The following is a 21,934-nucleotide window of genomic DNA, read 5'->3' as shown; positions in this document are numbered from 1 at the left end:
TCCAAACATTAAAACGGGAGTCTCCCTAGAAAATATTTGAATCCGTGATTAAAATATAACTGTTATTCTACTATTGTTACATTTATACAAAAAGTAGTGGAACAGAGAGAGAGGCCATCGTTTGAATGGGAAATTTATTTTTAAAACTTTTCTGTTCATTTCAGGTTGAGATCATCCATAAAAATTCATATGAATATTTAAATTAAAATTTTCATAGCATTTTGTAATATTTTAGGCCCTATTTACATGGAATTTTACAATTTTCGTGCATTTCCAGCATGTTGTATCGGTCATCCTACCTACGCATGCGCAGATTGTTATTGGATTTGCACCAGTTATCATCGTACTGAGTACCAGCTCTCACATATGACCAGTCATTTTATTTTAATCTGTTTCATTTTGGAGATAATTAATGTCATTTGTAATAACTGCTTTTTCATTTTCGCCATTTTTGCAGAATAATTTTGCTTCCATTCAAGCACTAAAGTTGTTGAAGTTTCCAAACGTTCCATTTCCACCCAAGTTTAATGGCAAGTCTCATATTTTACCAAAAGCAAACTGAGGACCTAGTTTTTATTCCTGCCCAGAACTAGCCATATGCATCTTGCACTTTTGCTGTTCTCGAACATTTAAACATGTGTCTTTGCTGTAATTTAAAAGGCCCGCCTTTTTGCGTGATTTGGCAGTGTCCCTAGTCTATTGATTTTATGCTAATGCTGTTACGTAATCATGTGTGTGATATAATTTTTACATGTGTTGTTTGAAAGACAAAGGTACAGTGTTTATGTAATCATTGAGAAATGCCATGAAAACAATCCACATATGACGTCACAAGTCAACTCTTAGAACATACTGACTGACCCTCGTATGTATCGAATGTTAAAAAAGGTTATACTTATGATATCATAAAAACAAATGTCCATTTCCTATCAAAACACAAATCCATATATTACGATAAGTATCATAGTAATTTTTAGGCAGATGTTTAAAAAAAAAAAAGCATTTCAATATACATGTACATAAGAAACTGTTTTTAAAACAGTTGAAGCCGTTCATTTAAATCCAATTTATACGAGTTCTCGTTTTATTGTAAGCTGTTAAATCCACACTACCCCTGTGGAAGATTTAGCTAAAGTCTGCAGAGAGGGGGTATCAATTTTGTATAGAATAGACAATTGGGTAACTTCCATTTGTAATACTCACTCACATTTGCTCAATATTAAGATTCTACTTTAGCAATCCTACATAATTCCCTACCTGGTCTGATGAAGACATTTTCCACTGATAGCATAGCGGCGATGGGTAAGAATACGTCCTGACATCCTAGAGCTCCAGAATATATGACTGCTCTTGCTAACCCAGGTGGTAACGGGTACTCCACCATGAACCTGCCTAGCCGGGTAATGTGACCCTGTCTGCAAGGGAACAAAAGAAAAACTATCAACTTGACATCCGGTGGTGTAGCATCATAGAGGCATGGGGGGGGGGGGCATCGATTTAAAATCTAGAAAATCCTTTAGTAAAAAGAATCGGGTCTGGTGCCCCACCGGCAAAAGGATGACTCGCATTATCACTGTTGAACATGAGGTAGGTCGAGTATGGACGTTGGATATGGATAGCACACTTCTTGATTCAGATGATGCGATGGAACAGCAGAGCGAAATGCGAGTCAAAATATTGTCAAGTATAATATGAATTTGATTACACTGTACTTCTATAAGAGTTCTTCAAAGTTGTGTATTAGGCCTAAAAAAAATTGTTTGATTGGCGTAACCCGACCTACCCTAAAATTAGGCCCGACCTAATAAAAAAATTATATTAAAATAAATAAATTTAAAAAAAAAAAAGAAGAAAAAAAGTTCCAAAGCCTTTATCAAACGAAATTTACAGCTGAAAACATTTTTTAAAAATCCCGACCTACCTACCCTAAAAATTTTTTTATGTTACGCCAATCAAACAATTTTTTTTTAGGCCTTACTTTAAACTTGTGAGCGACTACTCAAACATATTACGGAAAATCCAATCTTCATTTGAAAATGTTGACCTTTCGAATTGAAGATATACATTTGAGGTCTTTGGGGAAACTTCATACATGAATATCTTAAATACAAAAGATCAAAATTTTCAAATGATGATTGGATTTTCCTCCCAGGTACACTTCAAAAATATTAATCTTACTATAAATAGGGGAATGTTGTATGTATGTATGTTTGTGTGTTAGTATGAAGATTGAAAGGCTCCGTCAGTTTGGATTCAAATGTCGCTAAATTCATACGGGAGATTAAGAAATATACGGGGAATGCATTGCACTTTATTTGGTTGAAAACGGTCTAGAATTGGCTGCAAAAACAGTAAAAATATGGGTAAAAACGGGGTTTTTTGTTATGAAAATCGATTGGCAGCCTTTGCGTCACTGCAGCTGGCAGGCAGCGCGTCGGCGTCAGCGTGCGTAATGCGCACTCACGCCATCAAGTGCGTAAATGGCGCAGAGCCACGCGACTTGCAAGCCAGAGACCAGTGGACATGATAATACGGAAAGAAGGAAAAAGAGGACAAAAAGGTACATGGACGGATCACGGGGTTATGATAACGGGTGAACACGACAAAAGGTAGTACCGGTATACGGGTTAAAGTAACTAAATGAAAATGGGCACAAAAGAAAGTGGGAAGAAAGAAACTAATCACGAAATGTAAGGAAAAAAGCTAAAATAATTACAACAGAATTAAATAAATAAGATGGAAAACGGAAATCACAAGCATCAAAATGTACCTTTTCAATGATTCTACCTGTTCAGTAATTCTTCCTGTTATAGTGAACGCTCCCATTTACTCATCTTGCGGGGACCCGCGCGAAGCGCGGGTATCTCGCTAGTTTTGAATAATTTGCCATAAAATTGTTGTATTATATCGCTAATTTCACAAAATCAAAATTATTTGATATCATCAGGACATTCCTCTTATTCAGAATGCAATTTGGTATGTCTAATGTGCTCTCAGGTCCAACAAAAATACTGGGCAAAGGTGGGTGACTGACCCCTTAAGCTTACCGGTCTATTGCACCATAATAGTAAAGTTGTCTGAGAGCCTCAAGCAGCATCCTCTCATCTGGTGCATCCACATACGGAAATCTACAGAAATAAACAAAAAAGACAGTTACATTATCAAAAAGGAATACACACCCTAGGCTGAACAAACATGTGTTCATTGATTAAGTTGTTTGCTGAAGAGGTTATTTGAGCTTGCATGACTAAGTACAGAATGTCAGTGGTACTTCATAAATTCAAAAATAACATTTTTTTTTAAAGTGGGCAGCATTAAGGGATCTAAAATGAGGGTTTATTGCGTTTCGACAGTATTTTTTTGTGGGACATGAGAGCATCTCAGACCTATCGAATTGCATTCTGAATACGAAGCATGTCTTTCTGATATCAAATAATTTTCATTTTTTGAAAATCACAATATAATACAAATTTTATGACAAATTATAAAAATGTGATATTTTCAAATTTTTGATATAACAGTCCTCGAAGTAAATTATATAAATCTAATGATATATTCTTAAAGTGTATGTAGCAGGGAAGAAAAGCCGACGGTCAATTGAAAATTTTGACCTTTCATATTGAAGATATGGATTTTTTCCCCAAAAGACCTATTTTGGGGGAAAAAATCCATATCTTCAATACGAAAGGTCAAAATTTTCAATTGATCGTCGGCTTTTCATCCCACCTACATACGCTTTAAGTATAAATCATCAGATTTATAAAGTTTACTTCAAGTACTGTTAAATATCAAAAATATCAATTTTAATGATTTGCCATAAAATGTGTATTAAATTGCGAATTTCAAAAATCAAAATTATTTGATATCAGAATGACATTCTTCATTATTCAGAATGCAATTCGATATGTCTGATGTGCTCTAATGTCCCAAAATAAATACTGTCCAAACGCTCATACCCCACCCTTAATGTATCCTTAAAAGCACAGGTCTTCATTGTAGTATGATTAGTGATGGGCAATGAACACCCCAACTGTATAGCAAGATATCACATGTCACCTCATTACTATAATGATAAAAACAATGAAGGAATCGCAGGTATTGAACGTGTTCAACTGAAGTCACAACTACACTGGTGGCTAACATCATTTTTCAGCTATTAATTATTCATAAGGTGCACCATTTTTTTATGTGACATTATCATAGCTAAGTTGTAAGAAGCCCCACACAGCGTCATCATCCCTATATCTTGGTGTCAGAAATTGCCATGATAGTAGGGCGAATCAACAGCACGGTATAGCGATTTTGTTCCGCCGTGATTTTATGGTTTTGAGATAAAGGCCGAGCACTTCAGGCAAAGTATAACACTCCACCTGTACCTTTGCGAACACCACCTGTGTACGATATATACGTAACGTTTCTATTCCATGCATGCTCCGGGCATGCTTATAACCCTGTTTAACGTTTTTAACTCATGGAAATTCGATTTTATTTTGGTCCGTTTTTGCTTTCAAGACTTGAACAAGCGGTTCAATACGCAGAGTTAAGGTTGCACTCTTTCAACACACATATTCATGTGCAAGCCTAAAAATATGGTTTATTCAAACAAAAATTATAACGTTATATTTTCAAGGAATAGAGATTTTATTATATACACCGCCATACATGTACATGTAGGCCTATCTAGCGTGGAAGTATATTAGTTGGTCACATTCATTTCAATTCAAAGGAATGCGATTCGATTCTATAGTGTCAATAGAAGTTTTATTGTCCGACATTCAGCAATACTAGAATAATCAATAACGGCCTTGATATTTTGAAAGACAACTCATACATAATCGCTGAGCTACAGCGATTAGTTTTTAGCCGGGTTTTTAGCCAATGAGATACCAATACCAATCGCTTCCTGCGTGTAGAGTCATTTTTGTGACTTCGGCTGCTGGTGGAGCATTTATGGACCGATCGTTTCACTGTAATTTCATTACCTGTGGTAGTCAGTGTGCCCCAGATGTAGCCTCCTGTGTGGCAGCATCATTTTTCTGCTTCAAATGAATTTACCTTAATGTATACAGATTAACTGATGAGAAGGAATTGCAGTCATACTTACTCCAATATGTTGTGAATACCCATACATTTGAGGTTCAGTACCACGCTTGTCAAACTTGTTCTCTGGATCTCAGGAACCATGTCTTCAGTCATGCAGTTTTGGTAAAATCCTCTGCAAAAATAAACCATAATAGATGATGACAGAGGTAAAAATAATAAAGAGGGCAAATGTGACACATTCAATGCGGTAAGACAACATTACTCTTTTTTTTTCAGCTTAAGCACCATGTGTCAAAAATTGCGGGGCAAAATAGAACAAAAGACAGTCATTATTGAGTAAGCAGTTGCATTTATCACATCAGCTAAAAACCTCGAGTTTCGGGAAGACATCATTACTCTTTTTTCAGCCCAGAGCCCAGTGTCGAAAACCATGGGGCAAATAGATCAAAAGACAGTCACTCTCAGTCTATTCATGACTTCAGCAACGCGACCTTGATGTCCATAGTTTCTATTCACCATGTTCATTCCAGAGATGAAGGTTTGAATGGTAGAGATTTGCATCTCATGAATGCATACTTTTGAAATAAAATTGCCCTGCTTTTTCGATGTTATTAACTTGCATCACAGCTAGATCATATCCTAATCAAAATGATATCTACAGACCTTCAGTACTGCATTGGCACACAAGGATACACTGTATGTTTAAGAAATCAAAACCTGAAGCATCAACAAATATGTGTTTGTTAACTTTACCTCAGAGATGTTGTAAACCCTCTCTACACAGTGTAGAAGCATGATGAGACAGTGACCACATACAGACACCAAGTGAAGTACTCCAAGATGAAGCTTGCAGGTGTTACCAACTCAGAGAGTGTTGAGATAGGAGATCAACTATCTCAACTACTTCTTGTAAGTGAGTACAATACTGTGTGATGGGATTAAAATCATCCATGCTTGCCAGAAAACCTCTTGAGAGCACCTCCTTTAAATTTATGGAGCCCAACAAAGAACACAAATATTGATTTTTTCTTACTTGATATCTGTACAGCAAATACACAGGGTTGCCAAACACACAAGTTGGTAGCCCAATTGGGCTACTTTTGAAGATTTTTCCAGCGACTTATAATAATTTCCTGTCCCATAGAAACCGATGATTTAAAAAAAAATTGGCAGACTTTTCAACATTGGCTCCTGCGACTTCCGATAGTTTCCTGCCCCATAGAAACCAACAGTAAAGAGACAAATTGGGTGACTTTTCGATTATTTGACCTGCGATTTGGGTTGAAATTATTTGGCAACCCTGCAGATACCAATGCACTGCACTGTAACCAATACACCAGGTAGAAAAAAGCTCTCATTATACAATGCTGGTATGAAAGGACAGGCAAAATAAAAGAAATCTGAATAACATAGGAAATTACAGCTGGTCAACAAAAGGTGTGACAAACTAGAATTAAGAAAGAAGCAGGATCTGGAAGGCAAAATGGGAAATAAAACTGCCAAGACAACAAGTATGGATGGCCATTCATGTCAAAATGAAAGATAAAATGAACAACTGCAGCGAGGGGGAAATATTATTTAATAGAATCTAACATTTGATAAAATGTACCTTGTACAAATTCACCAAATCTATTTTTTTAACTGTACACTTTCTTTTATTACAGCTGAAGTGAATAAAATTTAATTCTTATCAATCAGTATCAGGAAAATGTTTTCAAGGATTGAATATTGCTAAAAGAATTTGGTAAAAAGTATCTCCTCATTCTGAAAACCATCTTATGACGCCTGACCTCAGATATTGCTTTACTCTGCATTTTAAATGTACTAATTTTTCACGAGTATTTCAACAGCGCATTTTTTTCTGAACATTTTTTTTAAATTGGATAAAAAAATGTGGTCAAAATGTAGTCCATCCTTGTTGAGAATCACAACCTCAATTTTTATCCACTATGCCTTGCTTTATTACACTTTAATTTGTATTTTAGATATATTTTTTCCATAAATATTCCAACAGAGCATGTTTCCTTCTGAAATTTCGAAAATATTAATCATTGCTTACTTTGTGTAGATTCTGTAACATTTTCCTGGTGCGGTTCTACCAGCTCTTCCAGCTCTCTGAATTGCCTCGGACCTATTGGGCAAACAAACAACATGAAAAATCAAAGAGCAAATCTGGAAACAAACAAGCACTGACAACTTGGACATTTCAAATATAAAACTTTAAATCTAAAGTAATATGACCTGTATGATATAAATTAAACCACTGTCCAGTGGTATACATTTTTGGAGGAGTGCTTATTATTTCCATACCTTACTTTTCAAAAGATTTACTTTTCCATGACTTGGCATGCTTTTCCATAGGTAAAATAAACAGGTTCTTTTTTCTTCCATAACTTTTTCCAAACCCAAACAAAGCTGAATTTTCATGTTTATATACCCCTGCCATTGTCAGATACAATGCTTAGTTTTCATGTTTTCTCACTAATTTGCAAAGGTAGTTACAGCATTTCTAGGGCCAAGTTTCGGTTTCTCTGACCTCATTGAAAGATTTTGTAGAAAGGCCAGATCTGTCCATATCCAAAAATATTGTCCTCATTTGCTATCACAAAATACACTGTGTGTCTAATATAGCACATCAGCGCTTCATGTCCTTTTGATAAGCAATAGAGTGTTGCATGTTGTGTGTCTTCACGGTTATACAAAAGAATATGCGATATGTGTGTAACAGTTCTGAATCTCTCACTCCTTGGAACCTTGGAATGATTGGCTCTCATTACCAGATGATGCATGAACTTTGCCTGTTGGTGAATTATGGTATGTATGTATATTTATTAAATGTACTATGCACTGGTCCAAAAACACAGAAAAGTTGGGAGTTGGGAGGGAACATGCCAAAACTTGGCGGGATGAAGGGGAGACCATCATTTCTGTATTTAAACACTTTCTAGCCAAAACAACACAGTTTTTCCTTAATCTCACCTTGATATTGGCACCACTTGTAATGCATCTAATCCTGTGCGTGGATTATACGATAACTGCTTCACAAACCCACTGTCTATGACATACCTGTAATGACAAACAACAGCTTTCTCTTTAGCAACAACTTTTGTTTCGGCGTATTTTACTCAAATTCAAATATTGCATAGCATTTTTAGGGTTCAAATTATCGATTTGTAAAGGGACGGTATCTTTTCCCTGAATTGTTGTTTAATGGTTTATGGAATGATGTGGGGCCGTAGTGGTCAGCGACAACCTGTAAAGTGTGCTGAGGTTTGTGGATCAACGTCTAGGCATTGTGCCTGTGCGTGGGGCACTATCAATCACTGCGCTTTTTTCCATGGGGGGGGGCTCTTCACTTTAGAAAAGATGGTACGTGCCTGTCATTAGGCCCCGTTTTTGGAAGTTGAAAATACCCGATGAGATGACACTTTTTAAAAGTCATACCCGATGACCCTTCTTATAGCTTCAGCTACCCACCCTTTTTTCTAGAATTTTATCAGAAATCAAGTTGACCTAGCTACTTACTTGATTCCATCGATAGTTAGCGATGTACCAGCAATGTTAGTAGCAACCACACACTTCCTCACACCATGTTCGGCAGGGGCAAAGATTCTTCTCTGCAACTCTGTAACAACACACATTTTAGCAGGTTATTAAGTTATTTCAGTAACACATCAATTAAATGCGTATCACTTGTTTAGAGTGAAATTGTACAAAATAATGCATCGCAGCGTGCTGAGATGTTGATGCGTCTAATGCACAAGCCCCGAAGGGGGAGTGCATTAGATGCATCAACATCTATTAACCTATTTCTTACACGAGAAAAAAGCCGTGATTTTTGCTATTTTTATAACATAATTGTCACTAAAAATGTTAGTAAATACGAGTAAATATTAATGCATCAACCCGCAAGAAAAATGAATCAATCCTACGCAATGCTAACGCGTGCGAAAGGACTGCGCGTAGTACGCGGAGTGTGCGCCCGTGCAATTATACAATATTAATGCACTCCACATATTTTTCTAACAGCTTTTATGATTGGCTATGTGGTTCTAAGAGTGTATGAATCTATAATCAGAGACTGAATTTAAAATACTAGTTTGCTTCCTGATATCACCTATCAATCAAAATCGGAAACGATTTGTCTACAATTTGTTGTAATGATCGAAATTTCTGAACGCAGCGGTATTACAAACATTGCCCCTATGGTAATTTTGCACCTTCAAACATACAAACCATCTCAAAAGTTAGGGTCTTAGTAATTGGAAACTCTTTTTCCTGAAGGCACCATGTCGACAAAGATGCTTATTGTCTTGTAAAAGAACCATAATTTTTCACCATTTTCTGACGATTCCATTTCTCCGATGAAGGCCCCAGATGAATCAATCTCCTTTTTACGCACTACTCACCAATCACAGGCTTTGGAGAGTTTATTGCCATACGCAAACTAGTCTTTTTAATTTAATCTCGTCTCCATTTATTGACATTTAATATTGTTCATTCATTATCCACAACCATAATTCATTTGATTTAAGTCAAAATAGGATCATGTTACCCATAAGGAAAAGTAAATCCTTCATTAATTCCCTTTGAAAAGCTGAACTACCATGTGCCTACAATAGTTACACAGACAAGTGTTGGCAACATTTTCGAAGTACCACAGTCAAGAGTGCCACAATCAACTTGGGTATGTTGTGTTGTGTGAGCAATGCAGGGGTCCAATGGTCAGCCTCAAGGTCCCTGGTGGTTTCAGGAAGCAGTGCCTCTTGGAATCTTCTTGATATTAATTTCTGTATAGCCCCAGAACCCAGAAGGCCTTTCTTGACACTTTTTATTTATTATATGCTGCACTGGAGGAAGATAGTGGAAAGGATTTTTAGCAGACAGCCAGCCAGGACAGCCAGTACCATGCAGTAAAAGTTACTATGTCACCATATGAATTTGTGCTGGGAATTTGTAGACCCCTGCTCTTGTCATGGATGCAGTATATATTCAGTCTTCTCTAGTATATTCTGTAAATAAATAAAACTACACTCACTAGAAGGCATAGAGCCATATACAGGGAATGCCATAATAGCTTCACTACATCATGTCTGTAGTCTATACAGTCAGCCATAGCACAGAGACTGGGAGAAAGGCTACACTTACCCGTCGGCATAGAGCCATACACAGGGAGTACCATAAGAGCTTCCACAGTCTTGTCCCGTACATCGTGTCTGTAGTCTATATGGTCAGCCTTGGCATAGAGACTATCGCAAGCTTTCTCTATCTCAGCTTGGCCTGTGAGGAAGACTAGGATATCACCTTGTTTCTGCTCAAGATGTATCTCCATTACAGTATCTACAACCTTTAAAAAAAGAAAATAAATTATAAAGAAAAACATTTTAAACTCATATGTGTAAAAGTGAGTGTCAATCAGACAATACACGCAGCTCTCTGGACACACTGGTGGTGCATAATAAATGGCTTGTAATGCTATTCTATATTAATCCACTGACACCACATGATTACTTCACATTACAACAGAGTTCAGGAACAGCATGTACATTGTATACTCTAATTCCTTATTGACAAAAAGGATTCTTAAGTGAAGGGTATTCTGTGATATGGTAATAAGATGTGCTGTTCCAGTCAAAATCCATACACCCCCTATGGAAGACATGACCTTTATTTCCTGCACAGGGGGTGTTAATTTCAAATGGGTGCCCTTAATGGGCAACTCCATCTAAAATTCACACTCCCAGTATGGGAGATTAAGTTCATGCCCCTCCGCTATCAACTAGAATACCCCAAATGGAGGCCCTTACGGAAAACACAAAATTCTCAAACATGGCAACCTGTTATGGATGATAGGTTTGAACCTACACTTTGTTCAGGGGCTATTTTAACGTGCCTCACCGTCACGTTCGTGCAATGAGATAAAAGTGTTGATGAAGTAGAGTGCGTTTCAAAAATAAAAAAATTGACATTTTTACCTGAATGTGACCGTAAGAAAGGCTCTACCGTTGTCTACTATTAAAACATATCTACACGGATGGTTAATTGTCACTGCACGAATATTTTAAAATAGCCCCTGACTTTGTTTCACCTCAAACTTGCTAACAAACTGCCCTTTAATGCGTATGTATACGACTGCGGGATTAGGTTAGCACATGCAATACATGGATCCCAGGTTTCTATACCCGAAATTCAGTTTGACCAAAATTCAATACAGCGGGTTCTAACAGCGCATCTGTTAGCGCCCCACACACCAATCAGCAGAGCATACAGTATACATTCCTGTGTGACCTACTCTACGGGTTGTTCAAGGATATGCAATGACGGTAATTTCGGTCAAACTTACTTTCAAAGTAGAAAAACTCGGGATACATGTATTGGAGACAACATTATACACACTAGACTTCTCTATAGTCCACTTGCCACTTTTTCTCTCCGAACATTCCAACTGTTTGATGAACAAAAAGGTTCACTGCATGGGTTGCCTGGAGCACAAAAGAATTAACAACTTTTAGCAGTTAACCCTTTTGTGCACCAAACAGCCCATGCAGTTAACCCTTTTGTGCACCAAGCATTCACTTCATACCTTTTTCACATAATTAATGGTGATGTTTTTCTGCATATCCTTCTCTTCAATCAAATCACAGTAAATATCTTTGACTGGATAACACCTTCCAGGTATCTCAAAGACAGGACAATCATCTAAGAAATTGGAGAACTTTCCTTGATCCAGCGTGGCAGACATGACACTACCTTGAGAGGGCGCTTCCTTTTGCATGGTTCGTCGCTGAGGAAAAGTTGCTTGACGAGTCCAAACAGGATGTCCTGTAATAAAACATATTCGAAATTAATGTGGCCCATTCGTATAAACCCAGGGTCAAAAATTTCTGACATAGCTGTATATATTTGATTATAAGCTTTAAAACTGGCTATTCCAATTAAAATCCACACACCCCACTATGGAAGATATGACCTTAATCTCCCACACAGGGAGTGTAGATTTCAAATGGAATCAACCATTCAGGTAACCTCATTTGAAATTCACACTCCCTGTGTGGGAGTTTAAGGTCATGTCTTCCAAGGGATGTAGGTATTTCAAATGGAATAGCTAGGCTTAGAGAGAAAATGCAATCTCGCTTTTCTCGCCGTGAATCTCGCTTTTTAGTGCTTTTCTCGCTTTTAAAAGATTCATTTCTACCACGAAAATCTATTTCTGTGGCGAAAGGTTGCAGAATTCGACAACCATTGCAACTAAAAAAGCTTAAGTTTGACCTGATTTTCCAGCCTGAATGTACAAAAACGGTCCATTTTCTGGCACATTCAAGCAACAACACAAGTAATATTCTTTATTTACTACTCAAACCTTGCAGTATATTGACCTTTTAAGCTGATTTATGAGGACAAAATTAGTGTATTTTTGATAGTCCGGTCGGCAATTTCCATGCTTTGTTTTGGTATCACTCATGGGTATGGAGTCAATGAAATACTGCCCTCACTCAATTTTTTTTTTTACCTTTTTCTGATTTTCGCCAATTTTGGGGCATAAATCTCGCATTTTTCTCGCATTTTGAAGTTGCCATCTCGCATTTTTGGTCAAAAATTGTGTTTTTTCTCTAAGCCTAGGAATAGCCTAATAATTGTACCACATCATAGAGCTGAAGTTTAATTTGTCAATGGTTCAATAGGTATTACTGTCAGTGAAATTCTGAGAAATTCAAAGTATTTTTTACAGTTATACTATACAAGGCCACAGCAGCTGAAGGGAGTATCCCATTATGCTTTGCGGTACAATTATAGAACTGAATCTGCCATAGAAATGTACACAAAATCCCTCATTTCAACTTTAAATAACTCGCTTAAATCAGGGGAGCTTAGACTTTTGTTTCCAAAAATATGACCCCTAAAGTATTGTGAATCTATCCATAGCTCTCAATATCCAAGCTAGGCTAGACTATGCCATAGTCGATTTTTGATAAATAAAAATGTTATTAATCATGATGAACGCATTCAGTTGAACTCGAAATTATACTGATTTAGTAGGCCTACATCAAAATACTAGTATAAAATGGTTATGAAAAAGTTTAGGCTATATAATTATATTTGTGACAGTAAAAGTAAAGTATAGGCCCTCACGTGAGGCTTATATTATTGAATGCAACATATCATAATGGCATAATTATAATGACACTTCAATACTGAACAATTCTAATTTTAGAATCTGCCAGTTTATTATCCGAAAAACCGACTATGGACTTTCACTTTTAAGCAGAACTTTACCCCGGGACTTACACACTGTCAATCATACTTGTTTATCAATAAAATCTAACCACAAGACTAAGCATGGTGGTACAATACGCGCTAGATGCATACGTTCATCCACCAGCACAAAAGCGCCACATTCCCTAGATAGTTGTGTACCATGTATAGTTATAATGGTACCAGTACGCGTCGGGAGGATTTAAACAATAACGAGATCTGGGCGAGCAATCACAAGCCAGATTCCTTTTTAAAGATGCATTACATCATCACCAATTTTAGTTAGGCCAGAAATTGGCCTAACTCTCAAGGCAAAGTCAGTAGTCCACTTGGGAAGCTAACAAACAGAGGGCGTCACGGTGACTGAAAAGATCAGTTGTGAAAATCTATCAATTGTGCACTCATTAATTAAATCAGAGTTTTAAGCTTAAATGTAATAGCCAGAGTAGTGCACAATTGGCAAGTGGACTACGGAGAAGTCTAGACTAAGCGGCTCTTGTTTATATTTTGTATACATTTGCTATGGGGCATGCAGATATGCTGCAATGCATGATGGGATACTCCTTTCAGCTGCTGTGATACAAGGCTGAACAGAAGTTAAATTTATTTTCACATACATTTGTGCTTTGATAAGTAATGTGGATAGATACCCTAACCCCACTTCCCAAAACACTAAGAATCCATTTCAAAAATTTGACAACTGTTTGATTGATACACACTTTTATTTCTAAAGTAAGTTCGTAAAAATAATGTTCCGGTTTTATGGGAGCTGCTCACAAAAATAATATGAGGAATATTGAGTTATACATTTACTTAACTCAATTAATAACTGAATTAATTACGATATTCATCAATGTATTATGTATTTCATTTATTTTACGAGATACCTCATTAGTGCATTTTGGCATGATGGTTAGTTGGTTACTAAACTGCCTCTTCCTTTTTAAGTAAAAATATAAAAAAAAAAAAACCTTACCGTATCTAGACTTCTCTCGTGTGCTTCATCCAATACAATGACACTATAGCGACTCAATTCCTTGTCTTCAAGAAATTCCCTGAGTAAACATCCATCTGTCATGTACTTGATAGCCGTTTCTGAAATACAGTACCAGTACCATACAAGATTATTTAATCTGGAGCATTAATTTCATGTTTGTTTTACTTAATTGGTGGCTTGGGATTGTTCAGATGGTTAAGACTCTTCTAGCGTCCTCTTTTACGGTGCAGTTTCCTCTCCTGTACTGGTTGACGCGAGCTGTAATGGACTGTTTTGTCTATCCTACGTATAACAGTGCACAGCTTGTTTCAAAGCATGGGAGTCTACAAGTTACACTTTTGTCTTTTGGGGTTTTAACCCCCTGGACACTACAGGTCATCTAACAGCATTTCTGATTGGTTGATACAGTCCAACCTCTCTTATCCGGAACTCTTTTATATGGATCTCTCTGTTATCCGGCTGTGAAATCTTCACAGGAAGACATGTTTTTGATGATTTAACACCTTAATTTCATGCTCTGAATGCGTAGCATGACATATCTGTGTTGCATAAAGCACTCTAAAGCCATCTTTTAGTGTTATTACCCCATGTTAAAACAATATTTGTTGTCACAATTTCAGTACTTGGGCCAGTCAATGCAGAATGTAATTCACTTATCCGGATTTTTCACTTATCCGGACAGTGCTTGGTCCCATCACAGCCGGATAAGAGAGGTTGGACTGTAACTTGAAATGCTCATTTCAATTGCCAATAATGACTAGGCTTGAACTATTTATGGTCAAACTTGCATTTGCAGATGATCTTATTAATACCCTCCTTGATTGGTTCAAAATTAGACACAATATTCATTTAAGCCAATCGGCATGTAGTTCTCATAGGGTTAAGGGCGTACTACACCCATATATTGGTTTGATTGGTCTAAAAAAATATTTTTTCATTTATAGCTAGGCGATATATGCACGGATCATGTGAAATTAAAAAAATTATGAAAAAACATCGTTTTTCACCTATTTGTCTTAAAAGTTGATTGGTTGATAAGGGCGCTTATTCATCCCTTTTAAGGGATTTTTTATTTAGCGAGAGTACGTAGTCAATCTTCATAGGGATGGGCGATACCAGCTTTTGGTACCCATTGTCGAACTAGAGCAGTCAGGGGTTTGGGTCGAATTTGTAGAAAAAAGAAAACAAAATGAAAAAAAATGGCATGGAGCTAGCGCTTGCCTGACATGGGGGTTGTCTGAGGAGGTGTTCCCCCTCAGAAATAAAAAAAACGTGTGCAAAATGAAGATCTAATTGAAGCGATTTGGTGGACAATTTTGGCACTAGGCCTATTATGCCAAGGCCTATATACTAGTGTAAAATTTTAGTTTGGCGGCGAAAATTTGTGAGAGCCTTTCGTGGACAAGTTTCAATTCCCTATTATCGTAGGCCTATAAATTGTTTTAAACATAAATCGTTGAAAGCAGCAAGCGAAAATGGCCACTTGTATTACACAGGGAGGGTAAAATGAAGACTAAATTGAAGTGATTTGGTGGACCATTTTGGTACTAGTGTGTAAAATTTTAGTTTGAAAAAGCCGCAAATTTGTAAAATGATGGTCCATGAAACCTTCCTTGGACAAGTTTTCCCTGTAAGCCTATACCGCAAATTGGGCTTAAATTTGCAAATGTTTGAAGAAGAGCGAAAATGATCATATGTTTATCCACTACATGAGAAGGAGTCTGAGGGGATGTTCCCCCTGAGAAGTTTGAAAAATTTGCAAAATGAAGGTCGAATTGAAGCCATTCGATTGCATTGTTTTTACACTACTATTGGAATCAATTGCTTTAAACAGAAAAAGGGCCCGAAATCAATTTGCAAAACTTGAGATTGGCAATTACTAAAGCATGCATAAATCGATGAAGTCGTTATGGAGTCCGTCTTAATTTTTGACTTTGGTGGCAAAATGTGAGGGGCCCTGCATATCGGCGGACCATGCAGTAATTTTCACGTGCTTTTAGGGGCGAGGACCCGCCTTCAAGCAATGCCTAGTCGCAGGCCTCTATAGGACCTACTTCCAATCGTCCCGACTGTGCGGTTATTTACACATGGGCCTACTCAATTACGTGCAATTTAGTTTCTCTCCTCCTTTCCTCCATTTTCTCTTCTTTTTCTCCTTTCTTCCCTTCTCTTCTCTTTATTTATTTATTTGGGGGGTGGGCGTCAGCCACCTGAATCAGCGCTTTAATTGAGTCCATGTGTAGGCCTATGTTGGGGATTGGAGGGGGTACTGAGGCCTACCACATTTAATAACGAACTTACTTACTCTTTGTGGGATTTGAATCGCATAACACAGGTAATAATAAAACCAGTAGCAAACTTCACTTTACCAACAAGATACAACAACTTTACAACTTTCTTTTAATTAATGAAACAAAGCTTATTTTTGACTCAGAGTTTAAATTTAAGATGCTAGCGAAGTCAATAACTTTGCACATTCTTGGGTTCCTTTGTTTCCACTCATGTTAAAAGAAGACATAAAACCTGATGATCAGCTGACTCTTTCTGTTGACAATTTAAGTTTAAAACATTATTAACACAATTTTTGTGTTGAAATTAATTGTAAACATTAAACAAAACCAATACATTGGCTATAGTTTCAAATCTTTTATAACATATAACCGTGGTGTTTGTAAAATATTTTGTAAAAGATTTGCAATTATATAGGCCTACTTTGATTGGATTCGAACATTGCAACTTTACAATGCTCAAGAACACGAAAACTTGGTGTGTGAAACATTGTTAAAAATTGTATGAAATGAGGATTCTAAGCGTAAACTAGTTTCTATACACTTTTAAATGTGAATGATAGGAGGTCTGTAGGCTAAAGGGGGCCCCGAAATTTTTTTGTGATGAATTTTTTGCTTCAGCCCCCCAGCAAGTGTTTGTGAGCGATCGACGGTCCCTATAGGCCTACCACACACAATTTATTAAGCTACCTGAAGTCGCTAATAGAGAATGAAAGATTTTTTATTTAATATTTGTTTTCAATTTTGAATAATTATTTTTGTTTTCAATAGGCCTCGTTCCATAAAAATAAAAGTATTGTATCGAAATTGACCGATACCAAAATGGTATCGAATAAGCCCACCGCTAGAAAAACCAAAAAATGGCGTCTGTACAAAAATGTATCTGCGAAGTCTTTCGACAAGCGAATACAGTGAGTTTCATGGATTTATACTGGATTTATAATGGATTTTCTTAAAGTGGAATGATTTCAGCATGCGGTACAGGTAAGTGACGAACTGTTAATACACGTGAACTAGTAGGGTGTCCCATTTAGCTGTTATCATTGTGAACATACCGATTCACATTACAAATGCATTATAAATCATGTTTTGTAAGCTTCCCGTATATACGCGTATTTCCTCAGAAAACTGAGCAAAAATTCACCTGATACTGAAAACCAAGGCATTTACGGTTTTTTAATTTCAACCTTATCAAACCTGAAACAAATATGCTGCCTTGCGAACACAAATTTTGCATATCATTGTCAACTAAAAGGGGGGGAAATAAGTTTAATTTCATTGATAACATGAAATTGATGCATATTAATGTTTTCAAAGCTGTGCATAATTAATTAATTTCCCCCAAAAAATAATTTTTATACTTTTAGCGTCTGTCACAAATGCTTAACAAGTGTGAGTGATTGGATTAACGGTATCAATTCTGAAATTCTAAAGAAACTCGATTTTGTGAATCGAGGTCTATGTACCTCTTCGAGCTTCTACCTTTAAAAGCATGTAAGCTACATTGATACCGATGCCACCAATAGAACGAGAAGATTTGCCCCTTCATTTTGCATACCACTTTGACCAATTTTTTTTTCTCATTTCTCCACAAAATGCAGAAAACCCGCAAAAAAAATCCAATGGGTGTAGTACCCCCTTAAGTGAACTACCTACCAATTGAATGAACCCTACCTTTGGATGTACAGTCATCAAATCTAACTTGATAACCAACTTGTCTGCCCAGTTCACAGTTCATCTCCTCCGCAACCCTGGTAGCCACTGATATGGCAGCCACTCTTCTTGGTTGAGTAACACCAATCTGACCATACTTGTTAAACCCTATGGGAAATACAATGGGAAAATATGATGGTTTAAAATGGGTTTATGTGTCAGGATATCAGATCCCAGAGAAGATATCTTACACTTCCCATAATGCATTTCTCCCATTTCAATTTTCTGTAGAGGTTAATAACTGCGCATCGGTTATTTGGAGGGCATTGTGAAAAATCTAAACATTTTGCCTTTGGAACCGAGGAATATCCTTTGACATTCAGCCCTTTTGCAATTACAACTGCGCATGTGCAGAAACAAAGTCGCCAAATAAAGTAAGAGATAAACATGGGGTGAACTTTGACGTTTGCATAAAAAAAAAATTGCCATCAAACTGCATCATTTATATATCAAATTAAAGCACTTGAGTAAACAAAGCCAAAACTGAAAACCTTTTTTTCATAGCACTTTCCGTAGCAAAGTTACATCTTGTCAAAGATTGACTTTCATCAAAAAGATTCAGCTAGCAAAATTCCCAAAACGGCATTTCGGGGGTGTGATCTTAGTGTCATTATGATAGCACCTTTTTAAATTAATGGAACTGCTATCAAAATCCCTCTAAAATTCCATGTGCGATTGTCTTTATATCATGGTAGGTATTAATTATAGAAGGAGAATTCACGAACCCAGTTCCCTTTGTACTATGATCGTTATGAGTCGATACTGAGCAATCAGGTATGAATGGTGCACTATCGATTTGCTAAGCTTCATATCTATTGAGCTTGGCGGTTATGAACCACCGTTATCGCGACTTCTAAGCAGAACGGCGTCATTTTTACCCACAAAGCATTGTGGCGTGACCATAAACAAAAAGGAAAACAATTTACTTCCGGTAATTTTATAACGCCAATATTTCTTATGGCCAAGCTTGGCGGATCATAGAAACAACATTGCCAGTCTTGGAAAACCTTTCCAAATCATTTCCACTGGTTTAAAAGTCCGCAGACACCGCCAGTATTACTAATCATGATCAGAAAAAATACATAAATTCACCGTAACTTTGGAAGGAAATGATGGAATTCAATCAGGTTTTCGCTAGTAAATCAACTTGAACTCGGAAACACAATGACGCAATCGAAGATCATGTGACCGATGCAAAAGGGCACTAATACCATCCATTTCGGTACAGGTCACCTGGGGGTCTGTTTAAATTAAATTTTAAAATAGATGATCGATATTGTCGCATAACGATCATAAACATCAAAGGCCGTGTTTGAGGGACTGCACTGATTAAATCCATTCAAGTGATGACTCGCGTTGAATAGCGTTATCGGCTTAACCCTATTGAGTGGATTAGAATTTTTCTGTGGAACCTCCTTCTATAATACCTACCATGATCAACCATGGTCTTATCCCGGGGGGGTACTCAATACAAATGACCATACGGGGACGTGCCGCAAATATGGGTAGCATTTTCAGCCTCTTGGTATATCAATGACCCCTTTTCAAAGCCTATTTTGGTATATGAATGGGTCCTTTTTTCAAAATTTTCTCAATTTTTTCGGAAAATAGCCCAATTTTTCCTTAATATAGCTAAAATTTTCCAAATTTTCCCAAGATTTTGGGAAAATTTGTAAAGTAGGACAATTTGGGTTGGATAAGTTGAAAATTTTGACTTTTGGTATATCAATGGGTCCAAATTTCTTGAAAAATTGGTATATTTATGGGTCCACTTTCAAATTCTCAGCGTGACGTCCCTACCAAAACCAAACTTGAGTACCCCGGGTCTTATCACCATAAAAATCATATATTTGGGTCAAGTGAAGTATAGAAAACATATATTTATGTAGGTTTCCTTGATCAGCATGTTCTTTTAAATTTCTATGTAAAATATGTATTGAGTTCTAGGCAAATTTGGTTGACTGTCACTAGCAAATGTGTTAACTAACTAGGTTTGGCTGGCATACCTACATTGACATTGTCTAGACATAATTCATGAATAAACTTAAAGGAGTATTTCGTGATCCTAGCATCCTCTATTTATGTCATATTTCATTAGATATCCACGAAAAAAACCTATTCCCAAAATTTCAGTTGATTCTGATTTTGCGTTCGCGAGTTATGCATGATTTATGTGTATTACACTGCTCCATAGACAATGTGTTGTAATTTCGTTCTGGTGCACCATACCAGAACGAAATTCAAATTTCACGATATCTTTGCTAAACGAATTAATCTGCAAGAAATATTTAGTACATAAACACTATGTAGCCAGAGGTATCCTAGTCACGATTATCGCACTTTCAGTTTCCCACGCGTTTGAACGGGAATTGGATTGCCTACTTTTTCGATGTCTAGTGAGCAAATTTTTTCAATATTTTGAGAAAATGATGTCAAATTTTCTATTCTGTATTGTTTGGTAATAATGTCTTTTGCCAATAGTATGTTTAAAGTTGTAATTTTGTGTTTTGATCGCAAAGATCGGATATTTTCGTTCGATTCAATTCTGAACCCTTCATAAGGGTGCCGATTTCGACAGAACTTTGACGATAATTTAGCCTTTTGGACACTAAAATGCTTTCGATCCTTAATTTTGTTTCAACCGAGTCTTAAATTAGCAAGCACAATACGGTTGGTACCACTTTTATATACATTGATAAAATTTTAAAGATTTTTTTTCAAGTTTTTAACGGTATAAGCGTTAAGTGTGTATTTCCATTGACATCCAAAATGGGAAATACTGAGTCTGATGGACATAGGAGCAGGCGTCCATGAGACTCAGCGAGTCTAAGGTATCCACCGTCCAGGTGTAAAAATCTCAACTTTTTTTGGGAAAAGTGGGGGGATGAGGCCGTGGATCACGAAATGCCCCTTTAAAGCTCTTCAAAATTGTTTTTCTCAAAATGTATAAAATAATATAGAAGGGGCAGAAGTCTGGACAACTTTTTCAATTCAATACAATGCCAACCAAGCATGCCATGCCATGCATGCGTCGCATATGGCATGGCGCACCTGTTTATTAAAGTTACTTTATATATACCGGCTACTTGATGTACAATTTATTGCAGCTTCCTATGACAGAAAGTACACGAAGTGAACGTGTTTTATTTACAATCGCACTGATCAGCTGATAAGATCAATAAGAAGTGAGATCACTATTTGACACAAATTTTCTAACAAATGCATCAATTACCTGCATCAAAAAGAAATTGAGGTAATTGAGTAGTCTTTCCGCTGCCTGTTTCTCCAACAACGACGACTGCGCGAGCTTTTTTAACGGTATTTATTATAAGTTCTTTGTATTTGCAAATCGGCAAGTTTTCCTGCGTGGTGGCTGACATCTTGATGTTTGTTAATTCACAGTTCATAATTATTTCCTCCAGTAATAAAGTCCCGTCCTTAGAAACGAGTTTTAAATATTCATACACTAATTAGGTATTCATCCTATTTAAAAAATTATTTTGAACTTCAAATTTATATATGCTTGTACCAGAAAAATCAAAAATTTCAATCGCATATTTCTTTATGTTTTCGCAAGTGAATAGTATGCGTAAAGAAGGATTAAGTTGAGAACTTTTTTAATGTAGCGACAGGATATGTT

The 21,934-nt window shown here is 36.7% G+C and overlaps 1 protein-coding gene across 1 annotated transcript in view; it reads right to left on the bottom strand.

Annotated features, from left to right (window-relative positions):
• Positions 1-21,675, bottom strand: part of LOC140165008 (probable ATP-dependent RNA helicase DHX40) — a 108,283-nt gene extending 86,608 nt beyond the window's left edge. Inside the window, 12 exon segments of the mRNA XM_072188418.1 lie at positions 1,258-1,415; positions 3,048-3,128; positions 5,105-5,215; positions 7,103-7,174; positions 8,023-8,109; positions 8,569-8,668; positions 10,192-10,390; positions 11,627-11,790; positions 11,793-11,865; positions 14,273-14,391; positions 18,256-18,402; positions 21,527-21,675. Coding sequence (XP_072044519.1) covers positions 1,258-1,415; positions 3,048-3,128; positions 5,105-5,215; positions 7,103-7,174; positions 8,023-8,109; positions 8,569-8,668; positions 10,192-10,390; positions 11,627-11,790; positions 11,793-11,865; positions 14,273-14,391; positions 18,256-18,402; positions 21,527-21,674 — 1,459 coding nt within the window. The 5' untranslated portion in view covers position 21,675.
• Between the last annotated feature and the right edge of the window lie 259 nt (positions 21,676-21,934).

Source organism: Amphiura filiformis, chromosome 11, assembly GCF_039555335.1.
Source record: "Amphiura filiformis chromosome 11, Afil_fr2py, whole genome shotgun sequence".
In the NCBI taxonomy this organism is placed as follows: Eukaryota; Metazoa; Echinodermata; class Ophiuroidea; order Amphilepidida; family Amphiuridae; genus Amphiura; species Amphiura filiformis.
The sequence above is the reverse complement of the archived record's forward strand: the minus strand, read 5'-3'. Positions and strand labels throughout refer to the sequence as shown.